Consider the following 20432-nt stretch of genomic DNA (forward strand, 5'->3'; position numbering starts at 1 on the left):
TATCTAGCGCCAATTTAGTGCTGGCCGTTGACTACATTTTTGTGCATATGCATGAGCAATAAATCAGTTTGACTGGAACCTAAGGCATGGTCCTGATTCTTTGCGCCCGATATTACCACCTCTTACCTGTTGCAACTTTTCCCCATAGCCATCATAATAGTCAACAGAAGTTTGGATTACGCTAAATCAGGCCAATTGGCTGGCAACAGTTCTCCAAGTTTTAAGGGAGGAATTTGTTGCACCCACACGGAAATACTAGGATCATATCAGTTCACATGCCTGGCTGCCAAGTATGGATTGTACCCCTGGGCTATGACTAACGTGAGAATTCTCAATTCTAAATGATAGTAAATCCAACTTGCAGAAACAAGGGTGGAGCAGCCCACGCGCAGCAAATGAAGGACAGAAGCATCCATACTGTTGGTGCAAGAGTGCTTGATCCTGAACCTTACTGGCTATTAGCTGGCCTTCATTCGATCCAGCCTCTTGGCTGAATGGAGACAAACTTGGCTAAAAGGCTATTTAATCAGAATATGGTAAAAGGCTTGTTCAGGCTACACACAGCAAGACATTATTTGACAGCACCCCAAGTTGGGTCAATTTACCCAGGGTACCATAATTTATAATTTACTCTGTTTTATCATAGTTTATCCAGTACAACTATCTTAAATTAGGGGAATGTCAATTATTTTATTGCTATCGTTCACCAACACCGAATCCAAACACAAAACATAAGATTCCCTTGGGTAGAAAATGTAGTTACGGTACTTTGCATTTTAACAGTTTTTGCCTAAAGGATTTCAAATACAATATAAAGAAATATACTTCTGTATATTATGTATATTAGAAAAATACAATGTGTGAACTTGGCTGTTAACTATTAAATGTTTTTAAAAAGAACTAGGAAAAGTCTTCGTATTTGGGCAGTGAGAAAACAAATCACCCAGGAACAATATTTTATCCTGTTTTTTACATTGTACTTTTACTTAAAAATATACAAAGAAAAGAAAACCCTGAAGTATATAATCAAGGAAATCAAATTATTTTGTCCATATTAAGAAAATGGACACTTCCATCATGATCTTTTTTTATTTTTGGATTTTTTTGCTCATTCTTTTTCTAAGAACGGCAAATTAAAACATTCCACATTAAGGACAAATTTTGACCCTTTGCGGTGCTGAATCCATTGTAGCACTTTTCTCTGTCCCCCTTTACCCCCCCCCCCGCAATATAAGACACATAGTAGGAAACACAGACCACCACCCTTGTCTCCTTTGTAGTAACTAGCTGTTACTACAAGGTCCTATACCACATTAAGGACAAATTTTGACCCTTTGCGGTGCTGAATCCATTGTAGCACTTTTCTCTGTCCCCCTTTACCCCCCCCCCCCCGCAATATAAGACACATAGTAGGAAACACAGACCACCACCCTTGTCTCCTTTGTAGTAACTAGCTGTTACTACAAGGTCCTATAGAATCCATGCTTAAAACATTTGATAAACTATATCAAAAATAGAGCTTTCCATCCTATTTCTCTTCCAAAACTTTTTTCTTTTTGTCCAACGTCTCTTGATAGGCAATAAATCTTCTTAAATTCAACTTCATGTTGTCTAGAACGCACAGTTGTTCTGTGTTGTACTGTCCTCTGCCTTCCTTTCGCATCTGCAGTTTAAAAAAAACAGCCTTGTCAACCCCACTGTGTAGACCAAAACAGGAAATCAACTCCAAAAGAATGGCTTATTTTAATACAGGTATAGTACGGATAGCCCTGGACTTGTTTCGTGACCATTCGAAATTACAACGGCACTGAAAAAAGTGACTTACGGCTGTTTTTCACATGACTGTTGCAGCACAACCCCTTCCCTCGGTGCGTCACGTTTTCAAAATTCAAACACTTGACAACTGACTCATATTTATGACGGTGGCAATGTCCTGGGGTTATGTAATCCCCTTTTGCGACCTTCGGATAAGCGAAGTCAACAGGGAAGCCAGACTGACTTAACAACGTGATTAATTTAACAACTGCAGTTACTCAACACCTGCAGCAAGGAAGGCTGTAAAACGGGGCAACATTCACTTAACAATCGTCCCGCTTAGTAACCAAAATTTGGAGCTCAATTGTGGTCGTAAGTCAAGGGCTGCCTGTGGCAGAATCTTGCACGTCTGGTTATCCTTTACTGCCTTCCCTATACTCGTGTGACGTAGAGAGAAGCGCGTGCCTGAGCCACTTTGCCTACTTTCAGCCTCTAAAGTAACCATTAAGTAAAATCCACTGACAAACAGAACAGATGACATCAAATGTGTGAAGTGTTATTACTGAAACACAAGTGAGACTTATTTCATGTCACTTGATATAAACGCTCCCTTCCCTTGTCTTGGAGTCGTGCCAAAGCTGTAGTGATCTGGTTATTCTGCAACGAATACACACATAATTAACTTATCTTTTTGGTTTTCTGTCCTTTTTGGCTAGGTATGTGCATCTATTATGGTGTGTGTGTGTGTGTGTGTGTGTGTGTGTGTGTGTGTGTGTCGGGAGCACCTTTTTTAAAAAAAAAAACTGGCCTGGCACGAGGGGGGGAGGGGGCAAAAAGCTCCAAGACTCAGCCAATATTTTCTTTAGTCACAATTTCTCACTATTTTGAGAAGAGAAACGTACAAAAACGTATGCGGAAGCTCTAAATAGACTGAACTCTAATTAATCAGAGATGATAGATAGATAGATAGATGATAGATAGATGTAGGTAGGTAGGTAGGTAGGTAGGCATACCGACAATATAGTAGATAGACAGACAATAGATAGTAGATAGACAGACAATAGATACATGATGGATAGACAGACCGACACAGAGAGATAGATAAGACAGACAGACAATCCAAATTCCTTATCCCAGGAAATAAAATTAAATGGAAACAATACCCATGACCTGCCTGTTTCTACATCTTTATAGCCCCCCCCAATTTTCTATTTTTAAAAAAAAAAAATCAAGCAAAGATGCCAGTAACAAAAAAGTCTAGCTATCCCATTTCAAAATGCATTGCTGAAACAATGAGGACTAGTAATGTGGGGATTTTAAAATAAAATCGATACTGGGATTTTCACAAGATCAATGAATGAATGCAACCGGGCAAGACGGTTAGCTGTTTAGACGTGTACCCCAGATGCTTTCCTAAACCACCTTAGCTCTTCATTTTCTCCCCACTCACGAGGACACTGTATGCTTACCCGTGACTTGAAAATGGGCTGGAATTCCTTAAGCGCATAAAGCAACTTTATTTCCTCCGCTGCCCTTTCTGCTTCTTTGCCATCGGCAAAAACGTCGAAGAGGGCATCCAAGGCTTCTCCCACCACCACAAGGGAAGGGTCTTTCGTTGCAACATTGAGGAGGAATTTTCCAATGTTCTGGAACAACAAAGAAATGCAGAATCCAAACGGGGGAAAAAACAAACCAGAATAGCAAAGTTATAAGGGACCTTGGAGGTCTTCTAGCCCAACCCCCTGCTTAAGCAGGAAACCCTATACTATTTAAGGCAAATGGCTGTCCAGTCTCTTCTTAAAAGCCTCTGGTGTTGGCACACCCACAACGTCTGGAGGCAAGTTGTTCCACTTGCCAGGAAATCTGTCAAGAAATTTCTCCTTAGTTCCAAGTTGCTTCTCTCCTTGATTAGTTTCCGTCCATGGCCTTCCAAGCAATTGACATCCCCGTTAAAAGCAAGATGGCAACTGGCTTTACCTTGAGTGTCTCAGTGGTGTCTTCCACTTTGGCAAGCACGCTCCCAGCAATTCCTAAAATGCTAACAACATTGATTCGGACGCTGACGTTTGTGCTTTGAATTCCAGTGTCACACAGAATCATCAGCTGCTCCGGGGTCATGGACTATTTAAAAGAAGAGGAAGGAAAAAAAAGGGGGGTGGGTGGGGGGAAAACACCCTTTGAGTCAAACATCCTTTTGGCCAATTCCAACCTGGAGCCCTCCAGATGTGCTGGGATTGCAATTCCTGACAGCCACTTTGGGAATTACAATCCCAATATACCGGGCACCTGTTTTTTTTTAGGAATAGTTTAGTTTTGAGTGAAAATAAATAAATAAAAAGGTGATGGCATAGGTGTGTGGACAAATCATTCCCTATGCTTTAAAAAGCACAAACAGGAATAATATATGTTTACAGAATACAGAATAACAGAGATGGAAGGGATCGCAGAGGTCTGCTAGTCCAACCCCCTGCTCAGGCAGGAAACCCTATACCATTCCAGACAAATGGGACGTCCAATCTCTTCTCAAAAGCCTGCATTGATGAAGCACCCACAACTTCTGGAGGCAAGCCGTTCCACTGGTTAATTGTTCTCACTGTCAGGAAATTTTTCCTTAGTTCTAATTTGGTTCTTTCTTTGAGCCTATATAGAATACAATAGAGCTGGAAGGGATCTTGGAGGTTTTCTAGTCCAGCCCCCTGCTCAAGCAGGAGAACCTATACCATCTCAGACAAGTGACTGTCTAGCCTCTTCTTAAAAATCTCCAGTGATGGAGCGCCCACGATTTCTGGAGGCAAGCTGTTCCACTGGTTAATTGTATATTTATATTTTACTTACTGTATGTATTTCTATTTACTTTATTTATATAAAAATATTCTGCACAGGTTCAGAGGCATTGTTTCCCAGTCCTACTTCATGTTCAGCACTATACAGACAAGGTCTAGGGTAAATTACATACCAATATGTGTGAAACCACACCTCAGGGCTTAAGATTACAGTCAAGTTAGGATGCTGTGATTTGTGCAACAAACCATGGTTTAAAAATTCCTTGTTAGTAAGAAACAAGAATCTATAGTTTAGATTATGGCTTGATGTGCTGGATTCAGACAATTAAGGCTTAATTGGGGAAGCTAAGTTTGAACTAGACATCTTTTGGTTTAGTTTCTTGCAAATGGATCCCATCTCTGCATGATGAAGCCACATTCAATTCCTAAATCCCTCCAGAACAAGTGGAGCTGACCCCCTTCCTATTTAACCCAAAGGTTCTTCAAGAAATTATATATGTGCACAATTTTAACCACTTCATATGATGTGGACGTTTTATAATCAGATTGTGAAAATTTGCTTTATTCGTGTCAGAAGCACCTTCAAATGACAGACATAAAACCTTCAATGCCGAGCCAACAAAATAGCTATAAAATAGGTCATTAGAAACATAGCATGTGTAAAAAGTGTGTAAAATAAATAGGATTAACACTAAATGACATTCGCCCAATATTGGGCCACGTTGACAGCATTTTCTTTCCCTGGCATATGAGTCTTCCTCCATCCATGTTGAAAGACTTTGTGGAATTGTGGAAACGGTGATATTAGATGCCAACATGTCCAGAAAACTCACCTGAGGTATATTATTTGATGCCAACACTTGCAAAAGAGCTCGCAACGCACTGGTGACAGCTTCTAGAAACTCCACTTCTTTTGAAAATTCTGTTCAAAAATAAAAAAGCACATTATCTTTGTGCTCAACACACTAGCGATATAAATTCTGGAAGTTAAATATGTCCTTTGTTCACTTAACAACTGCGTTGCTAATTCAACGGTGCAGTGATTCACTTAAGAACTGTGGTAAGGAAAGTCGCAAAATCGGGCAAAACTCACTTAACAACTGTCCAGCTTTGCAACCGAAATTTTGGGACTCAGTTGGGATTATCCATATGGAGAAAACACCTCCCAATTTTCTACATACGTATATCAACACCTGTGTACATGTGCATGTTTTTAAGTATAAATGAGCCAGTGTGATGAAGGGCCTTAAACCAGAGTTTCTCAACCTCAGCAGCTTTTAAGATATACAGACTTCAGCTCCCAGAATTCCTTTACCTCCGGAAGTTGGAGTCCAGCCATCTTCAATTTGCTGAGGGAGAAAAACACTGTTTTAAGGTTCCCCATTGGAAAGCAGAGGACCACGAATTCTAGTCCTCCCTTAGGCATGAATACCAGCTGGGTGACTTGGCTCAGGCCCTCTTGATAGCCATAAGAAGGTAGCAAGAGGCAGCCATTTCTGAAAATGGCTGCCCCCCCCCAAACCTGCAGAGACTTGTCCTGGCAATTACCAAAAGGGGACACTGTTTCACTGTGTTTGCTCACTCCTGCCTTAAATAAATAAGTCTACTCTCCAGGGGCCTGCACAGACAAAACAGCAGGAAGCTCAGTCATTATAATGCAGATATATCAAGTAGCCAGTGCAATTAGCGGAAGGATTGGGAAGAATGAACAATGGTGGCAGCGGGGAAGAACGAGGCCTACCAAGCTGGAAAGAGCCTAAAAATCAAAGCAAACCTGGCTGGGAAAAAATTAATTGAGACAAGTGCTGCGACAGGGATTGAAGCACCGAAGGACCCCCCAGGCTATCCACATCTGACACCAGCAAGATACTGTGAAGACAGGTGAGCGCTCTGCACTGGATCATGTTCAACCTGAAAGAAAAACGGAATTTTGCTTATTTGCTAACAAAACACCCAAGAGAGTTGAGCTGCCCAAATCCATCATCTGGCTTTTTCAGGGTGAGGGATTGGGGAATCATATAGGCTGTGCGTCCCTTTTTCTAGTCCAGTGTTAGCTGAGATCAGCATTCCTCAACCTTGGCAACTTTAAGAAGGGTGGACTTCAACCCCCAGAATTCCATGCTGCCTCGGGAATTCTGGGAGTTGAGGTCCATCCCTCCTAAAGCTGCCAAGGTTGAGAAGCACTGGCCTAGATAGATCCATCGAGAGCGCTCTCCTGAGAAGGAGGCAACAAGGAATTGAATGAAAACAAGTCACTTACTTTTTAATCAGAGCCTTCCAAGATGGATGTTGCATACAGACATTGACAGTAACTCCATTAGGGAAAGCCGTTTTTTCCAGGATCTGCACAAGCAAAGAACAACTGTGGTTCATGGTCAAATGTTCAAAAAAGAACCTCAGGCTCCAATTCTTAGAGCACAACATCCCTACAGGATGTGGAAGTAACCTCAAGTTCCCGAGACCATCACATTTTGCTTTACTTATTTTAAAGGTTATGATCCTTTGTTAAGCTGCAAAGATGTCTTCAAAAATCCTTTGGTCACCCATTCCTTCATGTTATGGCTAACAAAACTTCAACAAATTATACACCGAGTCAAAAAGGGAAGAGGCTGGAGAATTATGCAGGCATACAACTGCTACCTATATGAATTCTCGTTCTGACCATTCTCCAGGCAGCGGTATTAACACATACTACCACGTTCTCAAGGGACGCGGTGGCTCAGTGGGTTAGGACGCTGAGCTTGTCGATCAGAAGGTCGGCAGTTTGGCGGGTCGAATCCCGAGTGCCGCGTAACAGTGAGCGCCTGTTACTCGTCCCAGCTTCTGCCAACCTAGCAGTTCTAAAGCACGTAAAAATGCAAGTAGAAAAATAGGGACCACTCCGGTGGGAAGGTAACAGCGTTCCGTGCGCCTTTGGCGTCTAGTCATGCCGGCCACATGACCACGGAGACGTCCTTGGACAAGCGCTGGCTCTTCGGCTTTGAAACAGAGATGAGCACCGGCCCCTAGAGTCAGAAACGACTAGCACGCATGTGCGGGGGAACCTTTACCTTTACCTTGCCACATTCTCAAATACAACTACACTAACCCAGGCATTCTGTGAACCTATATGGAAGTCAGCTACTTTGGTTTGCAAGAGCTGTCAATCAGAAAAGAAACCAATTCGTGGGCTCCTTCGTGCTCTCCGAGCTTGGTTGTTTTCTTACAGGCGTTTTCTTACCCAACTAGGCAACCTCACCCGTGTTAGGTGAGCATCTTGAGCACTTAATGAGCATCTCTGGTGGTCTCTGAGCTTGGTTGTTTTCTTGCAGACGAAGGAAGCAACCAAGCTCAGAGAGCACCAAAGACCCCACAGTTCAACCATGAGCTATCAACATTCTCTTTTATAAATCTTGCAGCCTCAAACGTGATGTTTTAGCCCGGTTCTTCTTCTGAAGTCGAAGAAGAGGTGGTTACCTTCTTTGGGATTAACTGGTTGACCAGGGCAGTGTGAATTTCAGCTGAAAGACACAACGGTGAAAGCAGCTTTCCCTCTTCTTCATAATTGTTATCCAGAAAGGCATCGCTCTCATCACTGCTTGATAACTCTTCCCATTCTTCGTCAGAAGCATCTGGAAACAAAAGCCCCAGGCATCAACATCCCAAAGGAAGTGCAAGAGCTTTATTTGTACGTTGCCATCTTGAATTCCCCAGATGCCAGCCTCTCAACCAAATACCAGGTCATCGGTTGCTGTGCTTCCGAGGTTGTAGATGCACCCATTATGAAACCGTATTCTTTTTGAGTGGATTGGTTGCAATGAGCATGAAGGTGTAAGCCAAAAGCCCTTGGGGGTAGCATTCATTCACACAATGCATTGTCTGCTACCCAACAGATTGGGTTCAACACAACATGCAAAGACCCAAGAGCTTCACCACAATTAAACCGGCCCAACTTTACATGTGTGTATACACTTAGTAGGGCTTTAACTATTCCACTGGGCCTTTAAGATCAAAGTTTTCTGGCGGCCATCTGTGACATTTCCATTCATTTTATGGCCTACTCCACTGCCACACAAGCCTGTGGATTGGGGTGTGGCACAAAGACTGTGATAATAAATAACTTCATTAAGCATCGCATATTAAAACAGCGACCAAGTTGAGGAAAACTAAATTTGTTTTATTTATTTGTTGATTTGTTTATTCATCCATCCATCCATCCAACTTCTACTGCCCACCTCACCCAAGTGCCCACCTCACTTCACACAAGAAAAGAGGCCAGTGTTATACCTTCACTGCAGCACATGTTGACAATGATTTCCAGGGCAGTTTGTTGAGCCAAAAGTAACGCACTCGCTTGCTTCAACTCGTGCTGGCTGCGCTAGGAAGCAAAAAACAACAACACAAGGCCTTGTCTTCAAACCAAGTCAAATACGTGAGCTGGCCCTCGCCCTGAGCTAAACCGTGGCTTGTTTAAACTCTGTTTATCCAACTCTGACAGAATCAATGTTGTATCTTTCCCCTCCGGATGAATCTTCTCCCTTCCTAGATGACGAGGGCTGAGGGAGATAACGATGACAGAGAACTAGACTGAAGAAAGCTTGGGTGGAAAAAAAGAGAGAGAGAAAGGAATGGGAGAAGGCGCAGAACAGTTCCGAAGTTCTGGAGCGAAAGGCAAGAATTTCATGGTGGGATGCTATGCGAGCGCAAACATTTTTTTTCAGTCAGCCAACCAGGATGAAAAGTTCCTGAAAGAACGAACTCTCCCTGCAACCTTTTCAAGCTGAACATCTGGGTCTATGGATGGGGATATTTTACAGACAATCCTTGACTTAATGACTGCCGTTAAGGACCAGAATTTCTGTGGCTAAGCGAACAATTGTTATGGGAGTTGCGCCCGATTTTATGACCTTTTCTGCCACAGTTGTTACATGAGTCTTTGGCGTTATTAAGAGAACCACATGGCCATTAAGCAAACCTGTCTTCCCCTCGCAGATGTGCCTATCAGAAGCTGGCTGGGCAATGGTGATCAAATGACCTTGGGAGGCTGCAACCATGGTAAATACAGGCTGGTTGCCAAGCGCCTGCATTTTGACCACATGACCATATCAAGGCGGTACAGGCAGTCCTCGTTTTACGACCACAAACGAGTCCCAAATTTTGGTCGCTAAGCAAGACATTCGTTAAGGGACTTTTGCCCCATTTCTACCACTTTTCTGGCTGCAGTTGTTAAGTGCATCACTGCACCGGTTCAGTTTGTAACACGTTTCTTCAGCAAAACCAAGACCCCCCTTGACTTTGCTTGTGTCCAAAGGTTGCAAAAAGGGGATCATGAGACCCCGGGACACTGTAACCGTCATAAGTATGAGTCAGCTGCCAAGCGTCTGAATTTTGATCACGTGACCACGGTGTGCGTGCGTGCGTGTGTGTTGCAATGGTTGAAAGTGTGAAAAAAGGACATAAGTCCCCATGACTGTAAGTTGTAAGTCGGGGACTACCTGTATGACGACTATAAGCGCAAGGACCGTTGTAGTTCACTTTTTTCAGCGCCGTTGCAACTTTGAATGTTTGCTAGTGTAGAGATGGAGGTCAAGGATATGAAGGGACCTGCGCAGAACACTGCCTGCCCCAGTATCTTGTTATTCCCATGTCTATGAGCTCATTCCAATTAGCCTTGCCAAGGACTGCCAGAAACCAACTAGATAAGATTAAGACTCTGCCCTGGCTTGGGATGTTCGGATGTTCTCTAAGATTGACTAGGGAGTATTCCAATAAACAATGCTTTTGCTGTGTGAAAATTCTTGCTTGTGAAAACTGTATAAATATAATAAACTCTGCGCAGGCAGGAGACATTTTTTGGAACACCCTGCGATGACTGGTCTCTGAATACCACACGCTAGTGGGGTTTTTGTAAACCAAGGATTACCTGCGGTTTGTCTTATCCTCATAGCTCAGCCCCTGGTGCTCCCCTTTGGAAGAACAGATCAGCCACTTACTGGCAGTAGATCCAACAGGTCCGTCTCCCCTTGGGCGACCCCTCCAGTTTCCTCTTCCATGCTGTTCTCGTCTATCCGTGCGGTGCTACCTCCGTTCACTCCATTTCCTTCCACCGAAGTCTTCAACCTTTCCGTTTCGGCTTCCTTCATCTGAACAACTGCCTCTCCAGCGTCCACCGCTAGACAGTCCGAGAAAATCTTCAGGATGGCATTGATGGTGCCCGCCTGGCTGCCCGAGGGCACGGTGCTCTTGACATTCCACGCTACCCCTGAAGAAACAAAAAAGGGATCAGCCAGCCAAATCGGATCCCCGCAACCTCAAAGAAAGGGACAACTCCAAAGCACAACCACGGAAGAATCCCATCTTGCTTTCTGGACAAACTGTAACACAACTGGGCAGTTTAACGCAGGGACGTTGCCTTCGATTTCAAGAAAAGTGCCTTCATTTCCTGGCTACGCAAAGTCAAGTCTGCCAGCCAACTTAAAAAAAAAAAAAGCTGAACCAAGTAATTGGCATGCTCAACAATCGACTCGCTCAGTATTGGCCAGGTTCACACAAGTTGCACCAAGCCAAGGTTGCTGAACAAGCCACCATCATCCGAAATGAAAGACAAAAAATAAAATCTGTTCTAAACAGACCATTCTCTACTTTTAGACACACTCAGACATCACACAAAGGAACCAATAAGAAACAGAATCGAACAGTAATAGAATAACACAGTTGGAAGAGACCTTGGAGATCTTCTAGTCCAGGGTTAGGCAACCTCGGCTCTTTTATGACTCACAGACTTCAACTCCCAGAATTCCTGAGTCAGCTGACTCAGGAATTCTGGGAGTTGAAGTCCGTGAGTCATAAAAGAGCCGAGGTTGCCTACCCCTGTTCTAGACCAACCCCCTGCTCAGGCAGGAAAGCCTATACCATAAATGGTTGTCTAATCTCTTCTTAAAAACTTCCAGTGCTGGAGCATTCGCAACAATTTTGGGAAGCAAGTATAGAATGTAAGCCTGACCATTAAGCTGCAATGGGTTGGTTCATAAATTGTGAGCTACCACATCGATATATCACTAAACCAGAAAGGATATTATCACATTACGGCTTCCTGCACCCAATTTCCAACTGGCAGCTTAGACGAGATCTTTCCCCAAAGCCACCTGGAGATGTTAGATTGAGATCCATGCAAGGCATTCCCACACAAATACCATAGAATTGGGACTCCCCCCCCCTCGCATTCTGGCGCATGATTGCTATAGCGCAGGGGTGGGCAACTATGTCAACTTCACAACCTGTGGACCAACTCCCAGAATTCCTGAGCCTGCCAGAGCGATTTCTTACCCGCCACCAAAGTCCGCAAAAGGATGTGGTCCATATCTTTCCCCGATGATAACATGACCATTTCCAGCACCTGATGCGCAGATGCATCGAAAGATGATAGTAGATCTGGGTTGTCTTCTGTCACGGTTTGTAAACAGGACGCTGTAAAGGCGGAAAATATGTTTAAATGTAAGCCGCAAATCCAACTCGTCGTAAATCGACCTTCCTAAAGCTATCCGTCATTCTGTTTCAGACAAGTATGATCCACTGCTTGATGCTGTTTTTAGTGTACTTGTAGTAAATGCTCACTTCCATCGTGATCTGACGCTGTATAGGTAGTCCTCAACTTACCACCACAATTAGCCCAACATTTATGTTGCTAAGTGAGAAATTTGTTAAGTGAGCTTTGCCCCGTTTTAAGACTTTTTTTGCTCCATTTGTTAAGTGGATCAGTGCGGTTGTTAAATTAGTAACACGGTCGTTAAGACCAGCGTTTCCCAACCTTAGGAACTTGAAGATGCGTGGACTTCAACTCCCAGAATTCCCCAGCCAGCATAGCTGGCTGGGGAATTCTGGGAGTTGAAGTCCACGCATCTTCAAGTTCCTAAGGTTGGGAAACGCTGGTTAAGAGAATCTGGCTTCCCCATTGGCTGTGCTTGTCAGAAGGTCACAAAAGGGGATCACATGACCCCAGGACACTGCAACCGTCATAAATGTGAGTCAGTTGCCAGTCCTGTGAATTTTGTTCACGAGACCACAGGGATGGCTGCAACGGTCGTAAATGTGAAAAATAGGCGTAAGTCATTTTTTTTCAGTGCCGCCGTAACTTCGATCGGTTGCTAAGCAAACGGTTATAAGTCAAGGACTACCTGTACTACATAGAAGCTGTTTTAAATCTCAAAACGTTTCCTTTAAATTATTATCGTTCTACCACCTGCCCCTTAACTTTTTCCTAGAAAAAAAAGATGGAAAGCAAGATTCAAGTTAATGAAAAACAAATAATCAGAATTATTTAAATTAATTATCTTTCCCATTCCTGCTTTAAACTAGAAGCTAAAATCATTAAGACTATGCCTGATTTATTTGACCATGTTAGGCCTGCAACTTCACTGGAGAAGGCACCAATGCTGGGAAGAAGAAGAAGAAGGGACAAGCAAAGAACACACTGACTTGACAACATCAAATCTGGTAACAAAGTCGAACATCCAACGATGGCAAGAAGCTATGCTCGACAGGGTAGCATTTGCCTGTAAAGTCACCAAGAGTCAGACAAAGAGTCGGACAAACAGACAAACAGCTCCAAACTTCCAACAGCCCCTTTACTTGGTAAATTACATAGACAGCCTCCTGCCGGCAGGAAAAACGATAACAAAAATCTCCAAGAAAAAGGGTTATCTGCCATTTCTTACCCGCAGCAATAGCCAGCTCAACGTTTGTAGGAAATCTCTTCAGATATTCTAGAGTAACATCTAAGCATCCTTCTTTGTTAAATATTGATACGGCTGTACTGTTGCATTCACTGATAAGAGACATGAAAGAAGATTTAGTCGATCAACTTATAAGCAAAGATGGCAAATGTCCATTTATAATGATGGTGCACGGTTCAAAAATGATTCCAGAGAACTGTTTTGGAATTCAGACGAGCGTAGGACCACTTTGATATGCATTAAGGCAGGGGTGTCAAAATGCCAGCCCGCAGGCCAGATGCATGATACCAAACTGTTTTAATTATTGTTTTAATGTAATTTATTTTCTGCATTTGGGCACTAGGGTTTAATTTGTTTTTAATTTCTGTATTTGGGGTATTTTGATATTTATGTCCCTGTTCACCGCCCTGAGTCCTTCGGGAGAAGGGCGGTATACAAATAAAATAAAATAAAATAAAATAAAATAAATAAATAAATAAAACTGTGCCCCCCCCCGCATTGCCAGCAATGGAAAAAAAGTCGCAATAGGTTGTGACACGTCACGTGACATTGCAAGTTTGACACCCCTGAATTAAGGGAAGCATGGCAGGATTTTCTTCTCCAGATGTGTATTCAAGTCTGAAAGAAGATGCAGCTGCTTTAATGAGGTCACGCTTCTTAATGCAACCATATCCCTTTTCAGCCTGGCGGGAAAAAGCCACGCTTGCTGCTTGCAAACAACGTTCAAAATATCCAGTCCCTAGCATTGGTTAGTTTCCAAAGGAAACCTAAATGTTTTACACAGTAACAACAGGACACAAAAAAGATGACCTTCTACCAACTGGGATCCATTCATCCTTCCCTAACACACCCGTACAGTGATGCGCACAACGTTAATGAACTCATTTTATTTGTAATGTGATTTCCACTTTCTCCAAAGAGGGTTGAGCTCACCCATCCTGCCCAGTTCCACCAACTGGAAGACATGGTTAATGGATTCCCTCTTCCCCAAATATCCTTTGCTAGCCCTGAAACCAAGAATTTCACAACTACGCTTACCAGACATTCCACAGCAAGTTCACACCTTCGTTAGCAATGTCCTCAGGATGGTTCTTCTCTGTCTGCTTGTCTTCCTTCAAGGAACTACTGTTTTCTGTAAGTCCTGCCCGGCACTGTTTGAATCCAAGTAGGCCAAAAAAGAACAAATGAAAGAACTCTGATGGGAAGAATGCAAGATATTCTTGCTTTCATGGATCTCTTCCAAATTCATTTATTCTTCAAAAGACTTTCTGGATGCCACTTACTCTAGGCTACTTCATCCATCACTTTAAACTCAAGGGAAGTTGTTTCCTGCTAACCCAGTCTGTTGAATGAGCCTAACTATTCTGGCTTGTCAGCTGTGGTTTGACAGTTTATCGTAACTGGTGAATCCAGCCAACTGTGGCTATGATTTATTATATCTTAGTAGTCAAGTAACATAATTTAATCAACCTCAGAGGAGCTTGAAAAAGCAAAGCTTGGACAAACCTAGCTACTGGATGGTAGGCTATCAGGAAGGCCTGTACCATACGTTGAGGCTGGAGTGGACAGTAGCACAATATCTGACCTCATTAAAGCAGTTCCCTCTTTTTTCAGGCCTGCACTGAAGTTCAGAAAAAGAGACGACTGCTTTAAAGAGAAGCTGTGCTCATGTACCCATGCATTATAGAACATTTTTCAATGCTACACAGAACTGTAGTATGGTAGAGATGCCCATTCTAATCTTGTATTTGCTCTGAACTGTTGGCTTTAGGGAAGCACTTTACTGATTATACTCAAATATTTCTCAAAACTTTAAAACATTTTTTGTTGATTTTAGTTTATACATGTTTTGTAAGGAGTGAGTTCACAAGCACAGCATCTCTTCAAAATAGTCATTTCTTCTTTTTTTTCCTTCCTGAAAAAAGAGGCAGCTGATTTAATAAGATTTTGTTTTCGTGGCAGAAAAAAAACAATACCCTCTTTGTGGAATTCTTTTCAAAGCACACACAACCTACCTCCTTCAACAAAGCTACAAGAGGAGTCATGATGTCTTGAGTGACCATATCGTTGCAAACTTCAAATCCTCCACAGGCACTGAGGTTTCTGCAACAAAGCCAAGTTTATCCCATGTTAGTCTGCCAGGTTGTTTTTCATCAGCCATTCATAAAGGTTTCCCAAGGAAAGGATAAGTCACAACAAAGCAATGATGAAAATGGCGCAACCCAAAACGATCAAAAACTTGTCTGAAATTTTTGAGAAACTTTTTGCTGCCGAATTAGGGGGGGAGAAAAAAAAAAACTTAACGGGAAGACCTCCCTAGAAACCAGGATGCAAAACATAAGATTTAATCTTGCTCATTTCTGTAGGTCAGGAAGCTTCTAATCACTATACAAAGAAATTATAATGGGATGTGGGAATAGAAGACAGGGGGGAAAAAGCCAAAGACTAGACGACTGTCTGATAAATAAAATTTGGCCCTGCAGAAGAAACGTGTGTAGCAAACAACTCAGAAGTGACACCCACCCACCCACCCTAGTTTCATGCACTGCAAAGGGGAACGAAAAGAGATGTACTTTCCCTCCTTGCAAGATTCTGTTTAATGTATCCTTACAATAAAGTAGAGCTATAACTTCTGAAAGTGTTTCTTGTCTGGACTACCTCCCAAGGCCTGGAGAAATTGAGTAGCAATTGCAAAATTCACACCAAGCCCGTCTAAGCAGACTTCCAGGAACGGAACGACAACAAAATACATTTCTCAAAAGGTGTCCAGACTCTAACCACAACTAGGTCTGTTGCCAGCACAGTAACCCCAGGTTTACTGAATGTACCCCCGATTTCCTCTGCACCCTGTACGAAGGACCCCAAAGAGCCTAGGTAAATTTTGGCCCAGACCACTTCCTCTCTATCGTCCATCACTCACCGGAGTGCTCCTGCCGCCGTCTCCCGAACCACTAAGCTTGGATCAAGCAGCAACGGACCCAGCTGCCGGACCACATCTCGTTGCACAAAAGCTGGGATCGTTTGTTGCTGCTGCAACATCTTGGAAATGTTGGCGCAAGCAAATTCACGCACGTCGGCATTGGGGTGCTGCAGCTAGAAAGGCAGAGAGTAGGGAAGGCAGGTTACAGAGAATGAATAAAGAGAATTATTACGTCTCAACAGCAGCTCAGGCTTGAACTGAGAGATCCTCGGTTACTTTCTGAGCTTGGTGGTTTTCTTGTGGACATTTCATAACCCAGCTAGGTAACATCATCAGCGCTGGCATGATGATCCTAACTGGGTAACCTAACAGACACTCCCTTCTGGCACCGATGATGTTTCCTAGTTGGATAATGAAATGCCTGCAATAAAAGCCACCAAGCTCAGAAAGCACCAAAGATCCCTAATTACCAAATCCATTTTGAAAATTCCTGGAAAGCCTTCCAGCAGGATTTAAATCTATGCACACCCTTCTGGGCAGGGGCAGATCGCATTTCCTCCACCTCAGATCCAAACGCACGGGAGTCAAAGCTATTTAAGGTGGGTGGCTTCAATTCCCACCCACTGCTGCAGCCCTGAGGTTTTCCACCCCCTTAAAATTCCTATAGTCCTCATCTTAAAAACCTCACTTGCCAAGGTTACCCCTTGCCCATCCAACAAATGCACTCTGCTCTTTGGTGCCACCTCCACCCCCCCAACCCACTACCTATTCCTGGGCTGTTCCAGCAATCTCATTTGAGGATGCCCAGCAGTGCACTGGGACCTATTTTCTCAATCAGCTGGCAACCCCGCTTGCAATTTGCAGCGTGCCAGGAGAAGCCATCGATCACCCTACTTTACTTCCTGGTTCGCCGGTACCCTGGCTTGCTCTCCCACAGCCCTACAAACCGAATAAAAGAGCTGGAGGGGACCTTGGAGGTCTTCTAGTCCAACCCCCTGCTCAAGCAGGAAACCCTATACCATTTCAGACAAGTGGTTGTCCAGACTCCTCTTAAAAGCCTCCAGCTATGGAGCACCCGCAACTTCTGGAGGCAAGCTGTTCCACTGGTTAATTGTTTTCACTTTCAGGAAATTTCTCCTTAGTTCTAGGTTGCTTCTCTCCTTGATTACCCGTAATTTCCATCTGTTGCTTGTCGTCCTGCCTTCAGGTGCTTTGGAGAATAGGTTGACCCTCCCTCTTCTTTGTGGCAGCCCCTCCAATATCGGAACACTGCTATCATGTCACCCCTAGTCCTCCTTTTCACTGACCTATCCACACCCAAATCCTGCAACCGTTCTTCATATGTTTTAGTCTCCAGGCCTTTAATCGTCTTAGTTGCTCTTCTCTGCACTTTTTTTTCTAAATCTCAGCATCTTTTTTTTGTAACGGGGGCGACCAAAACTGGATGCGGTCTTCCAGCTGTGGCTCTACTAAGGATTTATAAAGCGGTACTAACATTTTGCGCGATTTTGATTCTATGCCTCTGTTCCAACCTAGACTAAACATCCCCAGTTCCTGCAACCGTCCTTCATACGTTTTAGCCTCCAGTCCCCTAATCATCTTCGTTGCTCTTCTCTGCACTCTTTCTAGAGTCTCCACATCTTTCGTCTTCCTACACTGCTTCGGGTTTACAGGCAGTCCTCGACTAACAACCGTTCCGCTTAGCGACCGTTTCAAGTTAACAACAGCCCTGGGGAAAGAAAGGGGGGGACTTATGCCCATTTTGTCCAGATTCGTGCTCATTGTAGCATCTCCACGCTCTGGGGATTTACACTCGGATGCTTGACAACTGGCTCACGTTTTTATGACGGTCTGCAGCGTCCCGGGGTCATGTGACCTTTGGACACAAGCCAAGCCAGTGGGGAAATCCGGTTCGTTTAGCGACGGCGTGACTCCCTGAACCACCGCAGCCATTCCCTTAACAAGGGTGGCAAGGGAAGTCGCAAAACGGGGCAAAACCCTTGTAAGCCGCCCTGAGTCTTCAGAGAAGGGCGGGATATAAATGGAATTAAAAGAAAATAAATAAAAATAAAGCAAGCGTCTCACTGGGCGGCAGAGATGCCGGGGCCGTAAGGCGAGGACTAAGTCTATCTGCAACCCCTGCCGCCCTTCCTCACGGGTTTTAGCCTTTCGCGAAGCCCCCTGCCCACCCCACGCCCGACCCGTTTCCCAGGCCCGCAGCCCGCCCAGGAGCAGCCCGGCTCCCCTCGGCTGGCCGTCAGTTGGCAACCCGCCTCCTTCCTCCCTCCGCCTTGCCTTCTCCAGCAGCTCGGCGGCCGGGGAGCCCTCCTCTTCGCCCGCCTCGCCTTCCGCCGCCGGCTCGCCCAGGCTCCCGGCTGGAGCGAAGGGCGGCGGGCGAAAGCGCCGGGCCTTGGTCTTGCCCATAGCCGAAAAGAAGCCGCCGCCGCCGCCGCCGCCGCCGCCTTCCACCCGAGGCTCCCGGGACGGGCTGGCCGGCCTGCCCCACGTGTGCGGCTGGGGCGCAGGCGCCGCCGCTCTCCGCCCAGGAAGCGGGCGGGGAAAGGGCCGCTGGGGTGGGCGAGGGTCTCCGCGGATCTCCCACCGGGCGCCCCTCCGGAGCGGAGAGGGACGATGGGGAGTCAGCTCGCCCTGCGGCGCCCGCCCTGCTTGGCTTGGCTTTGTTTCCCTCCGACACACACACACGCACACACACACCCCTTAAATCCCTTTTGGTCTGCTTTTTTTTCCCCCAGTGCACACACAGACACACACACACACCCCTTAAATCCCTTTTGCACCCCTTTTGGTCTGCTTTTTTTTCCCCAGTGCACACACACACACACACACACACACACACACACCCCTTACATCCCTTTTGCACCCCTTTTGGTCTGCTTTTTTTTCCCCAGTGCACACACAGACACACACACACACACCCCTTACATCCCTTTTGCACCCCTTTTGGTCTGCTTTTTTTTCCCAGTGCACACACAGACACACACACACACACACACCCCTTACATCCCTTTTGCACCCCTTTTGGTCTGCTTTTTTTTCCCAGTGCACACACACAAACACACACACCCCTTAAATCCCTTTTGCACCCCTTTTGGTCTGCTTTTTTTTCCCCCAGTGCACACACAGACACACACACACACCCCTTAAATCCCTTTTGCACCCCTTTTGGTCTGCTTTTTTTTCCCCAGTGCACACACAGACACACACACACACACACACCCCTTACATCCCTTTTGCACCCCTTTTGGTCTGCTTTTTTTTCCCCAGTGCACACACAGACACACACACACACACACACCCCTTACATCCCTTTTGCACCCCTTTTGGTCTGCTTTTTTTCCCAGTGCACACACACAGACACACACACACACCCCCCTTACATCCCTTTTGCACCCCTTTTGGTCTGCTTTTTTTTCCCAGTGCACACACACACACACACACACACACACACACCCCTTACATCCCTTTTGCACCCCTTTTGGTCTGCTTTTTTTTCCCAGTGCACACACACACACACACACACCCCTTAAATCCCTTTTGCACCCCTTTTGGTCTGCTTTTTTTTCCCAGTGCACACACACAGACACACACACACACACACACACACCCCTTAAATCCCTTTTGCACCCCTTTTGGTCTGCTTTTTTTTCCCAGTGCACACACACACACACACACAAACACACACACACCTTAAATCCCTTTTGCACCCCTTTTGGTCTGCTTTTTTTTCCCAGTGCACACACAGACACACACACACACACCCCTTACATCCCTTTTGCACCCCTTTTGGTCTGCTTTTTTTTCCCAGTGCACACACACACACACACACACACCCCTTAAATCCCTTTTGCACCCCTTTTGGTCTGCTTTTTTTTCCAGTGCACACACAGACACACAACACACACACACACCCCTTACATCCCTTTTGCACCCCTTTTGGTCTGCTTTTTTTTCCCAGTGCACACACACACACACACACACCCCTTAAATCCCTTTTGCACCCCTTTTGGTCTGCTTTTTTTTTTCCAGTGCACACACAGACACACACACACACACCCCTTACATCCCTTTTGCACCCCTTTTGGTCTGCTTTTTTTTCCCCAGTGCGCACACACACACACACACACACACACACACACACACCCCTTAAATCCCTTTTGCACCCCTTTTGGTCTGCTTTTTTTTCCCAGTGCACACACACACACACACACACACACACACACACACACCCCTTAAATCCCTTTT

General features: G+C 44.8%; 1 protein-coding gene across 1 annotated transcript; it reads right to left on the minus strand.

Annotated features, from left to right (window-relative positions):
• Positions 1-1332: 1332 nt before the first annotated feature.
• HEATR3 (HEAT repeat containing 3) lies at positions 1333-18645 on the minus strand. Its single transcript, XM_081336228.1, has 15 exons — positions 18465-18645; positions 16170-16342; positions 15265-15352; positions 14288-14400; positions 13232-13341; positions 11844-11984; positions 10511-10779; positions 8805-8895; positions 7995-8149; positions 6799-6881; positions 6313-6449; positions 5372-5460; positions 3733-3876; positions 3225-3401; positions 1333-1663 (listed from the first exon to the last, which is right to left on the minus strand). Exons 1-15 carry the CDS (start codon positions 18591-18593, stop codon positions 1529-1531), a joined length of 2034 nt encoding a protein of 677 aa, XP_081192354.1. The 5' UTR covers positions 18594-18645; the 3' UTR covers positions 1333-1528.
• Between the last annotated feature and the right edge of the window lie 1787 nt (positions 18646-20432).

This window comes from Vipera berus (genome assembly GCF_964194415.1).
Source record: "Vipera berus genome assembly, chromosome: 10".
Lineage (NCBI taxonomy): Eukaryota > Metazoa > Chordata > Lepidosauria > Squamata > Viperidae > Vipera > Vipera berus.